This window comes from Podarcis melisellensis, assembly GCF_964234715.1.
Source record: "Podarcis melisellensis genome assembly, chromosome: 3".
Classification (NCBI taxonomy): Eukaryota; Metazoa; Chordata; class Lepidosauria; order Squamata; family Lacertidae; genus Podarcis; species Podarcis melisellensis.
In genome coordinates, this window is record NC_138530.1 from 11,738,678 (window position 1) to 11,754,107 (window position 15,430).

General features: G+C 47.4%; 2 protein-coding genes and 1 long non-coding RNA gene across 5 annotated transcripts in view; 2 read left to right on the forward strand and 1 right to left on the reverse strand.

Moving 5' to 3' along the window:
* Positions 1–6,992, forward strand: part of PNPT1 (polyribonucleotide nucleotidyltransferase 1) — a 41,198-nt gene extending 34,206 nt beyond the window's left edge. For both annotated transcript variants that reach the window (XM_081903920.1, XM_081903921.1), the window contains exons 25-28: positions 1,048–1,103; positions 3,408–3,486; positions 4,321–4,368; positions 6,672–6,992. In XM_081903920.1, the coding sequence (XP_081760046.1) occupies positions 1,048–1,103; positions 3,408–3,486; positions 4,321–4,368; positions 6,672–6,827 (339 nt within the window). In that variant the 3' untranslated portion in view covers positions 6,828–6,992. The remainder of the gene's footprint in view (positions 1–1,047; positions 1,104–3,407; positions 3,487–4,320; positions 4,369–6,671) is intronic.
* LOC309365999 lies at positions 6,832–9,388 on the reverse strand. Its single transcript, XR_014166376.1, has 2 exons — positions 8,375–9,388; positions 6,832–8,006 (listed from the first exon to the last, which is right to left on the reverse strand). It is a non-coding gene; the product is annotated as an uncharacterized lncRNA (long non-coding RNA).
* Positions 9,389–14,141: 4,753 nt separating this feature from the next.
* PPP4R3B (protein phosphatase 4 regulatory subunit 3B) overlaps positions 14,142–15,430 on the forward strand; it is a 30,468-nt gene continuing 29,179 nt past the window's right edge. Inside the window, exon 1 of one of the 2 annotated variants that reach the window (XM_081903892.1) lies at positions 14,142–14,590. In XM_081903892.1, the coding sequence (XP_081760018.1) occupies positions 14,449–14,590 (142 nt within the window). In that variant the 5' untranslated portion in view covers positions 14,142–14,448. The remainder of the gene's footprint in view (positions 14,591–15,430) is intronic. The other variant, XM_081903893.1, reaches the window with a different exon arrangement.

A 15,430-nucleotide genomic window follows, 5' to 3' on the forward strand; every position in this document is an offset into this window, starting at 1 on the left:
TCGGAGCAGCGTTCCGAAGCGGGGTGGCTGGGGCAGGTGTTCCCGCCCCCCGCCCGGCTTCGCAGCAGCGCTACGAAGCCCGGCGGCTGGGGCAGGTGTTCCCGCCCCCCCACCCTGCTTCGGAGCAGCGTTCCGAAGCGGGGTGGCTGGGGCAGGTGTTCCCGCCCCCCGCCCGGCTTCGCAGCAGCGCTACGAAGCCCGGCGGCTGGGGCAGGTGTTCCCGCCCCCCCACCCCGCTTCGGAGCAGCGTTCCGAAGCGGGGTGGCTGGGGCAGGTGTTCCCGCCCCCCGCCCGGCTTCGCAGCAGCGCTACGAAGCCCAGCGGCTGGGGCAGGTGTCCGGGATCTCTTTTGAAGCAAGCGGCTGCGGAGAGACGCGATCTCCCCGCAGCCGCTTGCTTCAAAAGAGGTCCGGGATCTCTTTTGAAGCAAGCGGCTGCGGAGAGACGCGATCTCCCCGCAGCCGCTTGCTTCAAAAGAGGTCCGGGATCTCTTTTGAAGCAAGCGGCTGCGGAGAGACGCGATCTCCCCGCAGCCGCTTGCTTCAAAAGAGGTCCGGGATCTCTTTTGAAGCAAGCGGCTGCGGAGAGAAGCGATCTCCCCGCAGCCGCTTGCTTCAAAAGAGGTCCGGGGGCAGCGGGAAGAGCTGCCCCCGGACCTCTTTTGAAGCAAGGGGCGGTGGGGAGAAGCGATCTCCCCGCCGCCCCTTGCTTCAAAAGAGAAGACCCGCTGTCCCCGGGGCAAGCTTCGTTTTGCGAAGCACGCCCATAGGGAAATTCGTCTTGCGAGGCAACTCGAAAACGAAAAAACCTTTCGTTTTGCGAGTTTTTCGTCTCGCGAGGCGTTCGTCTTGCGGGGTACCACTGTATCTAAGATATGATGGCCAGGATGCATAGTTATTAGAAATGGCTTGTTGGTGCCCAGTATGAACTTTGCATTTTTCATCGAGCAGCAGGTCCTGTGCTGAATCACACACACATCCTTTAAATTCCAGATTCCTTGGTTTTGCCGAACTAGTTATTCATCTCTTTCTGGTTTGTTTCTTGTAGCAGGACTATCAGTTGGAATTCGGAGCTATTTATACAGCCACAATAACAGAACTGAGGTAAGAGAAACTAATCAGGTTATAATGACTAATGATATTAGGCTAGTCATTGCCTCTCAGTCCAGCCTACCTCACAGGGATGTTTTGAGGATTAAACATGGAGGAAGGAGAACAATGTACATTACCTTGAGCTTGTGTTTTTTATATAAGCAACTATTCAGTTGCTTAGCTTGAGTATATTTTATATATGCCTACAAACATCAAGAACACAAATCTGAAAATGGTGGTGAATACTAATATCTTTCTTCATTTGAAGGATTACCATATTTTCTTGTGTATCAGACACCTCCTATTTTGGGGGACTCCAAATTAAGAAAACACCCCTCAGCACTACCCATGTATAAGACGAGACCCAATTTTAAACCTAATTTTTGGGTAAAAAACCTAGTCTTATACACGGAAAAATACGGTATGTTTTAAAATAGGGCAGTTTAAAGTTAAATACAAGTGCAGTGATTTGTAAACGTCTCGATGCAGCTTCTGTTTAGTTTGATACCTCCCTCATCTCATAACTGACCTGATTCTGCACCCTATCCAGCCGTTTAATTATATTTTTATAATTAAATATAATTCCAGTGAATCTGGAATTGCACAACGGCTGTTAAGGTAAAGGTAAAGGTACCCCTGCCCGTACGGGCCAGTCTTGACAGACTCTGGGGTTGTGCGCCCATCTCACTTAAGAGGCCAGGGGCCAGCGCTGTCCGGAGACACTTCCGGGTCACGTGGCCAGCGTGACAAAGCTGCATCTGGCGAGCCAGAGCCGCACACGGAAACGCCGTTTACCTTCCCGCTGGTAAGCGGTCCCTATTTATCTACTTGCACCCGGAGGTGCTTTCGAACTGCTAGGTTGGCAGGCGCTGGGACCGAGCAGCGGGAGCGCACCCCGCCGCAAGGATTCGAACCGCCGACCTTTCGATCGGCAAGTCCTAGGCGCTGAGGCTTTAACCCACAGCGCCACCTGCGTCCCACAACGGCTGTTACCCATATATAAAAGCAGTTGTGTGCAACAGACATGAGGGAGTGCATTGTTCCACGACTCCCACCCAGACCCTTAAATCAGTATAGAGATGACACCCAGCTCCACCTCTCATTTAAATCAGAACCAGTGAAGGTGGTAAATGTCCTGTGTGAGTGCCTGGAGGTGGCTGGAGGATGGATAGCAGCTAACAGATTGAGGTTGAATCCTGACAAGACAGAAGTTTTGGGGGGACAGGGGGCAGGCAGGTGTGGGGGACTCCCTGGTCCTGAATGGGGTAACTGAAGGACCAGGTGCGCAGTCTGGGAGTCATTTTGGACTCACAGCTGTCCATGGAAGCGCAGGTTAAGTCTTTGTCCAGGGCAGCTGTCTACCAGCTCCATCTGGTATGCAGGCTGGGACCCTACCTGCCTGCAGACTGTCTCGCCAGAATGGTGCATGCTCTAGTTATCTCCTGCTCGGACTATTGCAATGCGCTCTATGTGGGGCTACCTTTGAAGGTGACCCGGAAACTGCAATTAATCCAGAATGCGGCAGCTAGACTGGTGACTGGGAGTGGCCGCCGGGACCATATAACACCAGTCTTGAGAGATCTGCATTGGCTCCCAGTGTGTTTCCAAGCGCAATTCAGTGTTGGTGCTGACCTTTAATACCCCTAAACAGCCTCGGTCCTGTATACCTGAAGGAGCGTTTCCACCTCCATCATTCTGCCTGGACACTTGAGATCCAGTGCCAAGGGCCTTCTGGTGGTTCCCTCAATGAGAGAAGCCAAGTTACAGGGAACCAGACAAAGGGCCTTCTCGGTAGTGGCACCCGCCCTGTGGAACGCCCTCCCATCAGATGCGAAGGAAATAAGCAGCTATCTTATCTTTAAAAGACATATGAAGGCAGCCCTGTTTAGGGAAGTTTTTAATATTTAATGCTGTATTGTTTTAATACTTCATTGGGAGCTGCCCAGAGTGGCTGGGGAAACTCAGCCATATGCGGAGTATAAATAATAATTATTATTATTATTAAATGTGATTTAATGCTGACCCCCTACCCACATTCTCACCAGCCTTATTGCATAAGAATGGAGATTAAAATGTCCACAAAACTATTGAGATAAGGACTGCAAAGCATTTTTTTGTACACTTCAGAAAGGGCTAGAGAATAAGTAAAGAAAACAAGCCTGCAAAAAATAAGGCGGTTCTTTTATCCTGCCAGTAATAGAGGAATGTGTGGAACAGGCTTAGCTTCATCTAAGTTAGGATATATTGTGCAACACAAGCCCTCTCATCACATTCTGTTGATGTAAAGCAAGTTCTACTCTTCTTTTTTTAATGCAGAGATATTGGGGTGATGGTAAAATTGTACCCAAACATGACTCCCGTTCTACTTCACAACTCTCAGCTGGATCAAAGAAAGGTATTTATTTTTTCCTTCAGTAGTGGCTGAGTTGTGCTTTGGTGCTTTTGCTGTTTCCTGTGCCATTACCTGTGGAGATGTCGTGCTCAGGAAGCTATGCTAGTAGGTCAAGAGGTCTGCCTTTTGGCCATAGTTATCAGAAGAGTCATTTGAGGCAGGAGCAACCTAACTAGTAAGTGTGTAGCCAATATCTAGCCATGACCACCTGCTGATGCAGTGGAACTTTTCAGTTCTTTTCTTTCCACCACCATCCCAGACCACCACCCCCTGTCCCAAATCTGCTCCAAATGGTCCTCTAGAGTGCGTGGGGGACTGCAGAGGGGAGGAGATGATGTGGAGAAGCCCAATTGTGTGAATGGACACCTCCATGTGCTATCTTCCATCTCACCCATTATCTTTAAGGTTTGGCCCCATTGATCTGTGCTATTACTGTCACATGAATGGGTCGTTCTGACCATGGTGGCCACTTAGAGAATTTTGCAGTTACAGTGGTACATCGGGTTACAGATGCTTCAGGTTACAGACACTTCAGGTTACAGACTCCGCCATCCCAGAAATAGTACCTCGGGTTAAGAACTTTGCTTCAGGATGAGAACAAAAATCATTCTCCGGCGGCGCAGCAGCAGCCAGATGCCCCATTAGCTAAAGTGGTGCTTCAGGTTAAGAACGGACCTCCGGAACTAATTAAGTACATAACCAGAGGTACCACTGTACATGTTAGCACCAAGCAAATGGAAGATGGAAAGGTAAAAGAATAATAATTCATGCCCCAGGAGAGTAGGATTTTCTGGCAAATAATTGGATAAAAATAATGATATTGACCCTCTGTTCTAGATTAAACATCCTAGTGCTCTTGGATTAGAAGTTGGCCAAGAAATCCAGGTAAACTTTAAGCCAATTTATGAACATCCTCTAGGTGTTTTTCAATTGTCTAAGAAGGTTAATGTGTATGTAAACTCAATGGACACCATCCGTAAACTGTTCCTTTTGCGCAACTAGCATTTCATTAGGTTGTACTTAATAGATCGCTGCTATGCTATACGATTTCTGCTGTAAATGTACTGTCCTTATAATGCACGTGTGGGGGCAAAGTGGGGTTGTTTGGGATGAGAGTGCGTGCCTATTCAGGTGTCCACAAATCCTCTTGCCAGGGGTAAATTCTCCGGGCTCTCTGGCATGTAAAGCACTGAAGCACAGATTCCCCTCCCCAGAGCTCCCATTCGCACTCTGCTTCAGATAAGGTGAGAAAACAGCAGGGATCTCTTCCCAGAAGTGGGACAAATGTTCTTGTTCTCCATACATTAGTGCAAATTAGAGAAGACCCCTCCCTTCCTTTCTCCTAAGTCTTCTGTGCTTGCCAGAGGATTCAGAGGAGGGAAGTGGGTCACTGGTGACTATAAATAGTAGCTGGCTAGTAAACTGACTCAATATTGGGGAGAATCCCGTGGCAAGGTTTCTCTTTTCATTTTTCATTTTCTGGCTTGTCAGTAGGTCTGTCCTTCTGCATTTCCACTTGGGACAGGCTCTGCCTGAGTGGAAGGCCTGTTTCTGAGATGCACCATTTCCAACTGCGAGAGGGCCTTGTTCTTATTAAATGATCCTCCGCACATAGAAAACTGGTCTGTTGGGGGAGAATCAAAGAATTCTAGAGTTGGAAGGGGACCATGAGGATCATCTGGTCCAACCCCCTAAGCTAGAATGGTTGTCTGTGCACAGTGTGTTTATATGTAGGAACATCCTGTTAGGTGAAGCCCCACTTGAAAGGGGAGAAGGGGGGTTGATGGGTATATATTCTTGTCTCATACAATCCCACAGGTCCATGTACATACCGTATGTACAAGACAACTTTTTATCCCTTGAAAATCACCCCAAAAATCAGAGGTCGTCTTATACGCTGGGTATACGTGTTGGGAAGGGACGCGGGTGGCGCTGTGGGTTAAACCACAAAGCCTAGGACTTGCCAATCAGAAGGTCGGCGGTTCGAATCCCTGCGATGGGGTGAGCTCCCGTTGCTCGGTCCCTGCTCCTGCCAACCTAGCAGTTCGAAAGCACAAAGTGCAAGTAGATAAATAGGTACCTCTCTGGCAGGGAGGTAAACGGCGTTTCTGTGCGCTGTTCTGGTTCGCCAGAAGCGGCTTAGTCATGCTGGCCACATGACCCGGAAGCTGTACGCTGGCTCCCTCAGCCAATAAAGCGAGATGAGCGCCACAACCCGAGTCGGCCACAACTGGACCTAGGGGTCCCTTTACCTTTACCTTATACACGTTGGGAAGGAGGAGAGGGAGCCAGTGAGCAGAGGCACTCCTTCTGCTGTCGTTCCTCCTCCCTCCCACAGAAGGGGACACAGAAAGTCCTTCTGAGCACGACACTTACCAGCCCTCCAAACACATCGCCTCGGGCTGCTGCTGCTGCGACGGCAGAGGCAGCGGAGGGGTGTGCGCTCTGCTCCTGGCAGCACTCAAACTCTATAACTCTGAAACTCTAAAATTGAGCAGCAAAAGTTGTCGGTTGTCTTATACGCCCAGTCACCTAATACACCAGAATCTACGGTACTTCGCAAAGGCTCGGTTTGGACATCATGCTAAACCAAAGTGTGGCATAGTGTGAATGAGCGAAGGTGTAGGCTCTTGGATTGGAGATTCTAGCTGCTTAGCTCCTGGTTGTTTTTCTGCAAGCCATGGTTTGGCTTAACGTGTTGTCTGAACCCAGGTTGTTTCCACACAAACCAAAGGTTGTAACCAAGGTTCGTAATGTGGTTCAAAGCTCAGGGTGAACGAGGCCAAAGTCAACACTCTCCATGGTCCAAAACAGAAATTTTAAAAAATGGGACCAGGCCACAAGGCCTTTATTCACTTGCGATGGTACACCCACAAAAGTATTCCTGCACAAGTTATTCCCTGTTTTCTGAAATTGCTTAGTGCGGTAGCAGGGAATCCTCAAATGTTATTAGTAGAAAAGAAAGGGAAGCTTTTTCACTATTGAGGGTTTCAGACATACCCAAGATGTCCCATTTCTAAAATCACTTGAGTACCTCTTGTGGGTTATTATTAATACTGTCTGCCTATATTGTAAAAGCAAATAGTTAAAAATAGGGTTTTAAAAAAACAATTAAGGTGTTTTAACTTTTATACAGAAGTGTCAAATCCCCTCACAGACTATCAATCCCATTTCTTCCCAATGAACAGGTGAAATATTTTGGGCGTGATCCTACTGACGGCAGAATGAGGCTTTCAAGGAAAGTGCTTCAGTCTCCAGCTACAACAGTGGTTAAAACACTCGGTGACAAGAGCAATATAGTCGTGGGAGGTGCCATTCCAGAGCCTGCTAGTTCAACATCATAGCAACTTTTATTCGGAAGTGTAGAAATCTTTCTGGACTTATCAATGCTGTGACCCTCTGACAAGAGACTAAATTGTTGTGAAATGACAGGTTCTTATCATGCAGGTTTGTATACCACACAGAGAAATATTTTAAATTTTGTATAAAGATCAGTGGATATCAGTTCATTTTCTGTCGTTTGATTCTTTTTCTTTTCCCCTCGTAGACTTTTTTCCTTTTGAAAAACATGCCCATAGCAACACCTCTATAAATTATGTAAAACTTGAAAAAACACTTCCAAGTAGCTGGACTGTTTCCAGACAATAAGAAAAGAAAACTGCCTATTACTTAACACCTTTTGTTGCTCAAGAGGTGTGTTGAAGATACATATGTGTGTGCACACACTCAGCTGTCTTCTGTATATTGTTCGGCTTGCAAGAATGTCTTTAAAAAATCCAAACAGCTCATTCTCTCGCATAACAGAAAATGACCTCCGTGATCTATTTAACTCTGCGGTAGGCTTTGCTTTGAAACCCTTTCAATACAATTTTATGTGCATCTTTCCCATTAGAAACTAGTGACGATGGGACTGACTGCTATAAAATGGAGCAAACTGCGCAAAACAACTTTGCAGGCGAACATTTTAGCAAATGCGTATTTATAACTGAACAAGAGCAGTCTGGCAAATTTAGTGCGACTTTGAAAAATGGCAGGCTGATCCCATTATGAACATTTTTTAAAAGACATTTTCAGGAGAGCTCATCAAAGACAGTGTGGCTTTTTTGTCATTTGGTCATGCTGAATGTGTAACATTCATATATTTCACCCTGGAATCAGGTCCTCAAGCTACCAGTTGAAAGATACAGGTGGTTAGGCAGGAACAACCTTTGGGATGTGTAAAGACTAGTGGAGAGAGGATGGCCTGTGGGCTGCCAACGTCTGCTCAGGAAAAACAAGATGAAAACTGAAATGGGTGCCTTAAAATGCAAATCCAATTATAGAAATCTGAAAAATTTATTGAAGTTCTGGAAGCATTGCTGCAAATCTCTTGTGGTGTTATATTAGAAATGGTGAGCCTGCCGTTGTGTACAATAGCACAAGGGGAAACGTAGGCAGAACATCCTTCTCCTCTTGGCCTCAGAATAAAAAAGACACACTAATTGTACGTACGGGGATGCACATTGTTAAATGTGACAATCTACCTTCCTGGGACGCGGGTGACGCTGTGGGTAAAACCTCAGCGCCTAGGATTTGCCGATCATATGGTCGGCGGTTTGAATCCCCGCGGCGGGGTGAGCTCCCGTCGTTCGGTCCCAGCTCCTCCCCACCTAGCAGTTCGAAAGCACCCCTAAGTGCAAATAGGTACCGCTTTATAGCAGGAAGGTAAACGGAGTCTCCATGTGCTGCGCTGGTGCAGGCTCGCCAGAGCAGCTTCGTCACGCTGGCCACGTGACCCGGAAGTGTCTCCAGACAGCGCTGGCCCCCGGCCTCTTAAGCGAGATGGGCGCGCAACCTCAGAGTCTGTCACGACTGGCACGTACGGGCAGGGGTACCTTTACCTTTACCTTACCTTCCTGGGGGGAGATGTAAGTGTGAAGAACAACACAGGATGAGCAAAACGAAACTGTCTCCAACCAGAAAGGAACCTTGCAAGATGTATGGATTTACCATGCTATTTTCATAAAATCCTAGCTCCCAAGTGTGTTGTACTTTGAAATTATTGTTGCATATTGGGAGCTGCGCTTCCCAGTAGAAGCGATAACCTAAATGTCAAAATGAACCAACAGCTAGAAGAAATATTGGGTGCTCTCCAGTGTTAAAACCATACTGAGAGTGCAGCTGTTGGCATCCGTCTTTCTTGAGAGACAATGGAGTGTGCCTCTGGGGGTGAAATAAAGCTATTGCATTAACAGCAGTGCTGTGACCTCCCTGGAGCAAAAGGCTGCCCAAATGACAAGACCCCCTCTCAGCCTCATGGATATTAGTCCAAAGGAAAGGAGAGCAATCAATTTGGCACCAGCTTGGCTGCAGGAGCTGCTGGAAGGAGGTATACAAGGCGCCTTCCAACTGTTTCAGATCTCCACTCCAGATTTGTGTAGGGTTTATTCCTCAGCCTTTTTTTCTCCTGAAGATATCCTGCAAGGCAGCGGAGGTTTAGGATCTGAGTTTTCTTTCTCCTAGGTGGGCTGCCTTCCCAGGTTGATGAGCCCCATCTGCCCCTCACTCCCCACTACGGCAAGCGTGCGGAAACTGCCTCCTTGACCATTGAACACTCTTGGTCTCATCCACGAGAACATGTTTTCACATGCTGCTGTTGTTGTTTAGTCATGTCCGACTCTTCGTGACCCCATGGACCAGAGCACGCCAGGCACTTCTGTCTTCCACTGCCTCCCACAGTTTGCTCAAACTCATGCTGGTAGCTTCGAGAACACTGTCCAACCATCTCGTCCTCTGTCGTCCCCTTCTCCTTGTGCCCTCCATCTTTCCCAAAATCAGGGTCTTTTCCAGGGTGTCTTCTCATGAGGTGGCCAAAGTACTGGAGCCTCAGCTTCAGGATCTGTCCTTCCAGTGAGCACTCAGGGCTGATTTCCTTCAGAATAAAGAGGTTTGATCTTCTTGCAGTCCATGGGACTCTCAAGAGTCTCCTCCAACACTTAATTCAAAAGCATCAATTCTTCAGCGATCAGCCTTCTTTATGGTCCAGCTCTCACTTCCATACATCACTACTGGGAAAACCATGGCTTTAACTATACAGACCTTTGTTGGCAAGGTGATGTCTCTGCTTTTTAAGATGCTGTCTAGGTGAGCCCCTATCTCACTGAGGTTTTGAGACACATCAACTTCTCTCCCCTGGTTTAGCCGGCTAGTCAAAGCCATTCCCAGGGTGTGGCTTCTAGTAGCCACAAGTGAGAACTGAACGCAGGGTGGGGACCAAAGGTGGACGTTTTACCTATCAAATACATCCAGGCACAGACAGAGAGCAAATTCTAGAGGGAATAACTGTGAAGCATCTTTTGTTTGCTGCTGCCAGAGAAGTCTATTTAGCCTCTTCAACAGCCCAGCGTTGACTGTTAAGAAGAGCCTGGCTTGATCAGACCAAAGCCTCATCAAATCCTGTACTCGGGAGCCATGGGGAAGCCTGCAAGCAGTTCCCTTATGGCAGCAGTGGGGCCCAGAGCAAAGGTGTGTGATGGGAGGGTGTCCCAAAGAGTAGGTGCCATCAAACTAAATGGTGCCATTCCTACGTCACATGGAACGGGCCTCCTGATGAGATTTGTAATGGTATTGTGACCAAACCTGAGCTCTTGCAATAGGGAAGGGACTAAAAAATATGTTTAATGATGAATAAAACAAATATGGATGGAATATTGCTTTTCTGCTGTTTGATCAAGGCTGTTATTCCCCCCTCCCGTGTTTGTGTGTACACTAGGAAGTAAATCCCACTGTGTTCTGTGGGACTTACTCGGAGTGCAGCCTGTACGAGTTTATTGTGCCATCAAGACTATGATTCCCTAGCGCTATAAACCCTTGACTGCCCTGAGAAGCACCTCTTGGTTCTTGCGTCTGTGCATTACGTTTAGCTGGCAAGGTCATGCAGAGGGTATTCTCAGCAGCCAGAGGCTTCCCCCAATGAGTGTGTCTTTCATAAGTGTTGTAGGACAACTCTCCCTGTTGCAGCGTGTTCTTGAAGCCTAAGGTTAAGGTGATCTCACATTTTATTTGCATAATTAGTTATGCAAATATGTGTCACAACAAGCCCCGAGTCTAAACAACAGTGACTGGTTTGTTGGTCTCTGCATAACCATTAGCTGCTCCAGTTTTAACCATTGAGACACGTCCTTCGTCCTGGAACTTAGTTGTAAGCACCTTGGGGAACAATAAAGGTGCTGAGGTGGAATTAACTTCTGAATTGTTTAGTATATAATTAGTCTAACACCCGGCATAGTATGAAGAGTTATGGACTATCCTTTAATGAAGGTGACATCATTTTGTGCATTAATCGTTCCAGGGGAAAAGAACTCCAATACTGCTATCCAAGTAGTGTTTTCTTATCTACAGTGTTCTTAGTGGTCTGTAACTTCACAGTTTTAGGCTTTTGTAAAACAGATATTCTGAGGACTGGGTTACAGTTCCCACAACTCTTAATGTTTTGTTTGAAGTTCAGTAGTAATTGTAGTTTCAATTGGAGAAAGTGGGACTGACTTTGGTGAATTTATTGTCAATTGATTTGGAAATAATGTTATGACTCTGAGTCTCTAGCCAACTCAGTAATTTTAATTTACAGAGTTTTTTGGGGGGAATAAGTGTTCTGTTACGGTCAAGACTGCTCCAATCACAGAAGCGAACTAGGCCACCGCTTGGTGTGCAAAACATATTGGAGAGTCTTCAGCTTATATACTCTTTGGAAAAGACACGCAGGAGCTCAGCAGTTCTTACACAGATTGAAATCTCCTGCATTCCATCATTTATTGAGCTTCATTTTCAGCCCAGGATTTAGACCCAGTTTTAAAGGGAAATAAGCAACTAGCATGAATTAGAAAATAGTATCCTAATCGATTATACTGCTTAGCATATCATAAAACACAACTGTATACAGCAGATCGGAATAGCTTTATGAATAAAAGCGAGAAAAGGAAGGTTCCATAAGTGTTACAAGGTTATGGATTGTACAGTTAGATAATGTCTTTTCCAAATGTTTAATTCATCCAAAAAATAAAAATAAAAAAGAGGTCCCAGGGCAGGTATTAGCCACTGCCAGGGGGCTGGAGTTTGTAGGTGCCAGCCATGTAAAGCCTGAATAACTAGAACTCATGTCCTCACAGGGACACAATAGATATTGACAACAGCCAGATGTTTGTTATTTTAAAGAGATTGTTTGTGTTTTTGTGAATGTTGTATCAGAACAGAGGTATCGTGAGCTTCATGGCTGAGTGGAGTGGGGAGGATTTGAACCCTTGGCCTCCCATGTTGTAGCCTGACACTCTAACCCAAGTATCTTCAATCTTTTCAGACCCAGTTTTAACCCAAACATGCATCTGGGGAATCTACTTCCCCATCATTTATCGTACGTTTGCATGGTGGTAGTGCTCCTGTTGCAGCTCATCTTGGATCAGGCTGTGACCCACCCGTCAAAGGCCATGCTCTAACCACTCCACCATACTAGCCAGACCCTTTTCCTGCCGCACCCCCCCCAATACTGGAACCCCTTGGCAGTGGCGTAGCGTGGGTTGTCAGCACCCGGGGCAAGGCAAGTAATTTGCGCCCCCTAACCCATGGATTTGCGGCCCCTAACCCATGGATTTGCACCCCCTAACCCTAACCCCCAGATGTTGCGCCCGGTGCGGCCGGCACCCCCCACGCTACGCCACTTTGGTATGTCCAACTCCCCATGCAAACTCCTCACCCTCACTATGTAACCAGCACCACTAATGTCAAATGGATAAATGCCTTTATGGCTTTGCAGTTCCAGTCTACACGCTATGCCATTGTTGTCGTTATTTTGTGTATGTGTGTGTCTCCACTGTGCCATAGTTGTCTGGAACTAGTGCCGGTGCCCTAGGCAAGGCTAGCGACTTACAACCCCCAAGCCTGACCGCTAACTTTGAATTTCAAAAGCGGGTGTCTTGTAGGAAAGCGAAAAGCGAAAAACTTGAAACCGCTGAATTTAACTTAAATTGCAATAAGTAGTAATGTAGCAACCCTTGATTACCTTCCTCAAATGCAAAATAAAATGTTTTGGCGCACAACCTTGCGAATTGTGATGTGAAAATTTAAGTCTCGCTTTGTGTGCCTTTTCCTTTGCAAATTTTGTCACCAATTCCTTCAGGTCAAAAGCGCTGGTGCTTGGGCATGTTCAATTGATATAGTTGAAAAGCCAGCTACTCTCTTTTGCAACGTTGTTGAGTTTAAGGAGGTTTTTTTTAATAATCTTGAGCTTTAAGAGAACGGCACATGAAGTGAGTGTTTGCCCATGTGGAGGCAATAGACCTGAAGCCTTACGCACTACTTACTGGTTTGTGCAATTTAGGAAGATTTAACAGCAGCCACGTCCAAAGATTTAAACATTCCAGTTGATAGATTGATTGAGCATCTGATTTAACTTTTTATTAGGGGACAGTGTCCCCCACACCTCTGAAAAAGTGGCCTGTTTTGGCCTTTGGAGCAGCAATTTTAAGGAGAAAAGTTTGTGGGGGGTTTAAAGTTAAATTATTCAGGGGAGCAAACTCATCTGACAGAATGCCTGGTTTTAATTTAAAATTACTATTTTTTTACCTTGTGGTGTATTTTATTCTGTTTAATGTATTTGCTGTTGTTATCGGCTTTGGCTACAAAAATAAATGATATTCATATATCCGTGATAACTGAGGGAAGTGCTTTCACCTCGGAGGCGATACCCGCCCATGCCTGCATCCCTTTTTTAATACATTTCAAATAACATTTAAATGGGGAAAAGGTACGGAAAAGGTACAAAAAAGAAGGCAGGTGCAAGAACCTTTAAAGCTTTTAGAAAACGCAGCCCACTTTTGTCTCATTTGCAACAAAGAACATGTGTGAACCTGTGGCATGACTGCTTTTCAAACCAGCAGCTATGAAATCAATGTATTATTTTGTTATTATTTATCTTTGTTAAATTTGTATGCCACCCTTCGTCCGCACATCTCAGGGTGGCTCATAAAAACACAAGATAAGAAACACCTGGACGTAGTAGGAATGGTGGTTGTGTGTGGGGAACCTTAACTGATTGTTTCAGGTAGGTAGCCTTGTTAGTCTGACACAGTAGAAATTAAAAAAATTAAAAATTGTTCAGTAGCACCATAGCAACCAACTAAGTTTGTTCTGGGTATAAGGTTTCCTGTGCATGCACGCTTCTTCAGATTGTTTGTTCCTGTATTCAAATATTGGTGCATGTGTTAGTTATTTAATTATAATTAACTAAATTTAATTATAATTTAATTTTAATTAACTAAATTTAATTATAATTTAATTATAATTCCTGGGCTGTGGACGTGTTTTTGTTTTGTTTTTTTATTTGCGCGGGCCTCAGACTCTCGCCACATGCATCTCTCTGCACGTTTTTTTCCATGTGTCTATGTGCCGTCAACTGCCAGAGAGGTCGAGAGAGGCGAAGGAACGCCGCCTTCCCGCGCTCAGCAGGAGCAGGCGCAACCGCGCAGGCGCAACCTCCTCCCCTCCCCATCACATCGACTCCTCCTCCTCCTCCTCAGCCCTTCCCTTCCAAACTACGCGAGCTCGAAGGCGTGCGCCCGCTCGCGTTCGCTTTCCTTCGCTTCTCGGCCGCCGTAGCCCCTGCTAGTGGAGCCCGTGCAGGCCTTCCGCCCCGCTCCTCCCCCCTCCCTCCCCGGCTCTGAGAGGAAGAGAAAGGCAGGGACGGGACAGGAGTCGGATTACAAGATGGCGGCCGCGCCGCGGTGGTAGTTGCTGCTGCTGCTGCTCGCCTGGTGACGCTGAGGGGGGACGACTCGGAGGCGGAGGCAGAGGCGGCAGGCCCGGGCGCCATGAGAAGCGGCGAGTTAAAGGGCTCCTGAGCGGCGGCGGCGGCGGCGCCCTCTTCTCCTTCCCCTCCCTTCCCTCTGCCGCCCCTTCCTCAGCCCCTCGCAGTCCGGCCGGGCCGGGCCGCGCACCATGTCGGACACCCGGCGTCGGGTGAAGGTCTACACGCTCAACGAAGAGCGGCAATGGGACGACAGGGGCACCGGGCACGTCTCGTCCACCTACGTGGAGCGGCTCAAGGGGATGTCGCTGCTGGTGCGGGCCGAGTCGGACGGTGAGGAGGGGCAGGGATAATGGGGCGAGGCGGAGGCTGGGCTGCCTGGGACAATGGAGAGCGGCAGGAGGGGGGAGGCGGCGAGGTGGTCCTCAGGCCCCGAGAGGGCCCCCCTCCTGGTTTCCCATCGGGACCCTAAGGAGCCCCCTCCCCCACTTCGTCCTGCTTAGGGGGCAGATGGCTCCCCGAAAGGGTGCCTCGGAGCACCTCTTGTCTCTCACAACACAATCCTCCTTCCCTCTCACTTGAAGTCTCGGGAGCAAGTTATTCGTGTTTTTGTTCTCTCACCCCACAAAATATTAAGGGGAAAAAATAAAGGCTGGCAGGCGCTGCTGATTACCTGCCTGCAACAATATCAATAGTTGCAATAATTGCAGGCGGGTTGGGCAAGATGACCCTTGGGGTCCCTTTGCCAACTCCACAGATCTGTGATTCTAGCCACTCTCTTCCCTCAGTTCTTGTCTCTTGCAGCCTGCCCTCCTTTACAGATCACAGCTCTCTTCTTTTCTCTCCCCCCTCTCTTTAGTACCCTCCCCATAAGGTTGCAGAAGTCATTAGTAAGCCCATCCCCCCCCATAGGTTAAACATTAGTTGTTTTCTGTCATAAGAAGAAAGGGGCTGAAAGGTTAAGGGGGGGGAGGTGAGGCAGCTTCCCTACTTAGTCACCTTCGTTCAGGTGATTCTTACTAGTAGATGACCAGGCCGTGGCTGTTTACAGGCCTGCAGTGGTATCAGAGTTACTCTTCCAAATACCACTTCCATCTTCCTGTCCAGACGTGAAATTCCTTGCAGTTCTAGAAAGCTGGGCTCAAAAGCTTATCCCAATGGGATGACCCATTC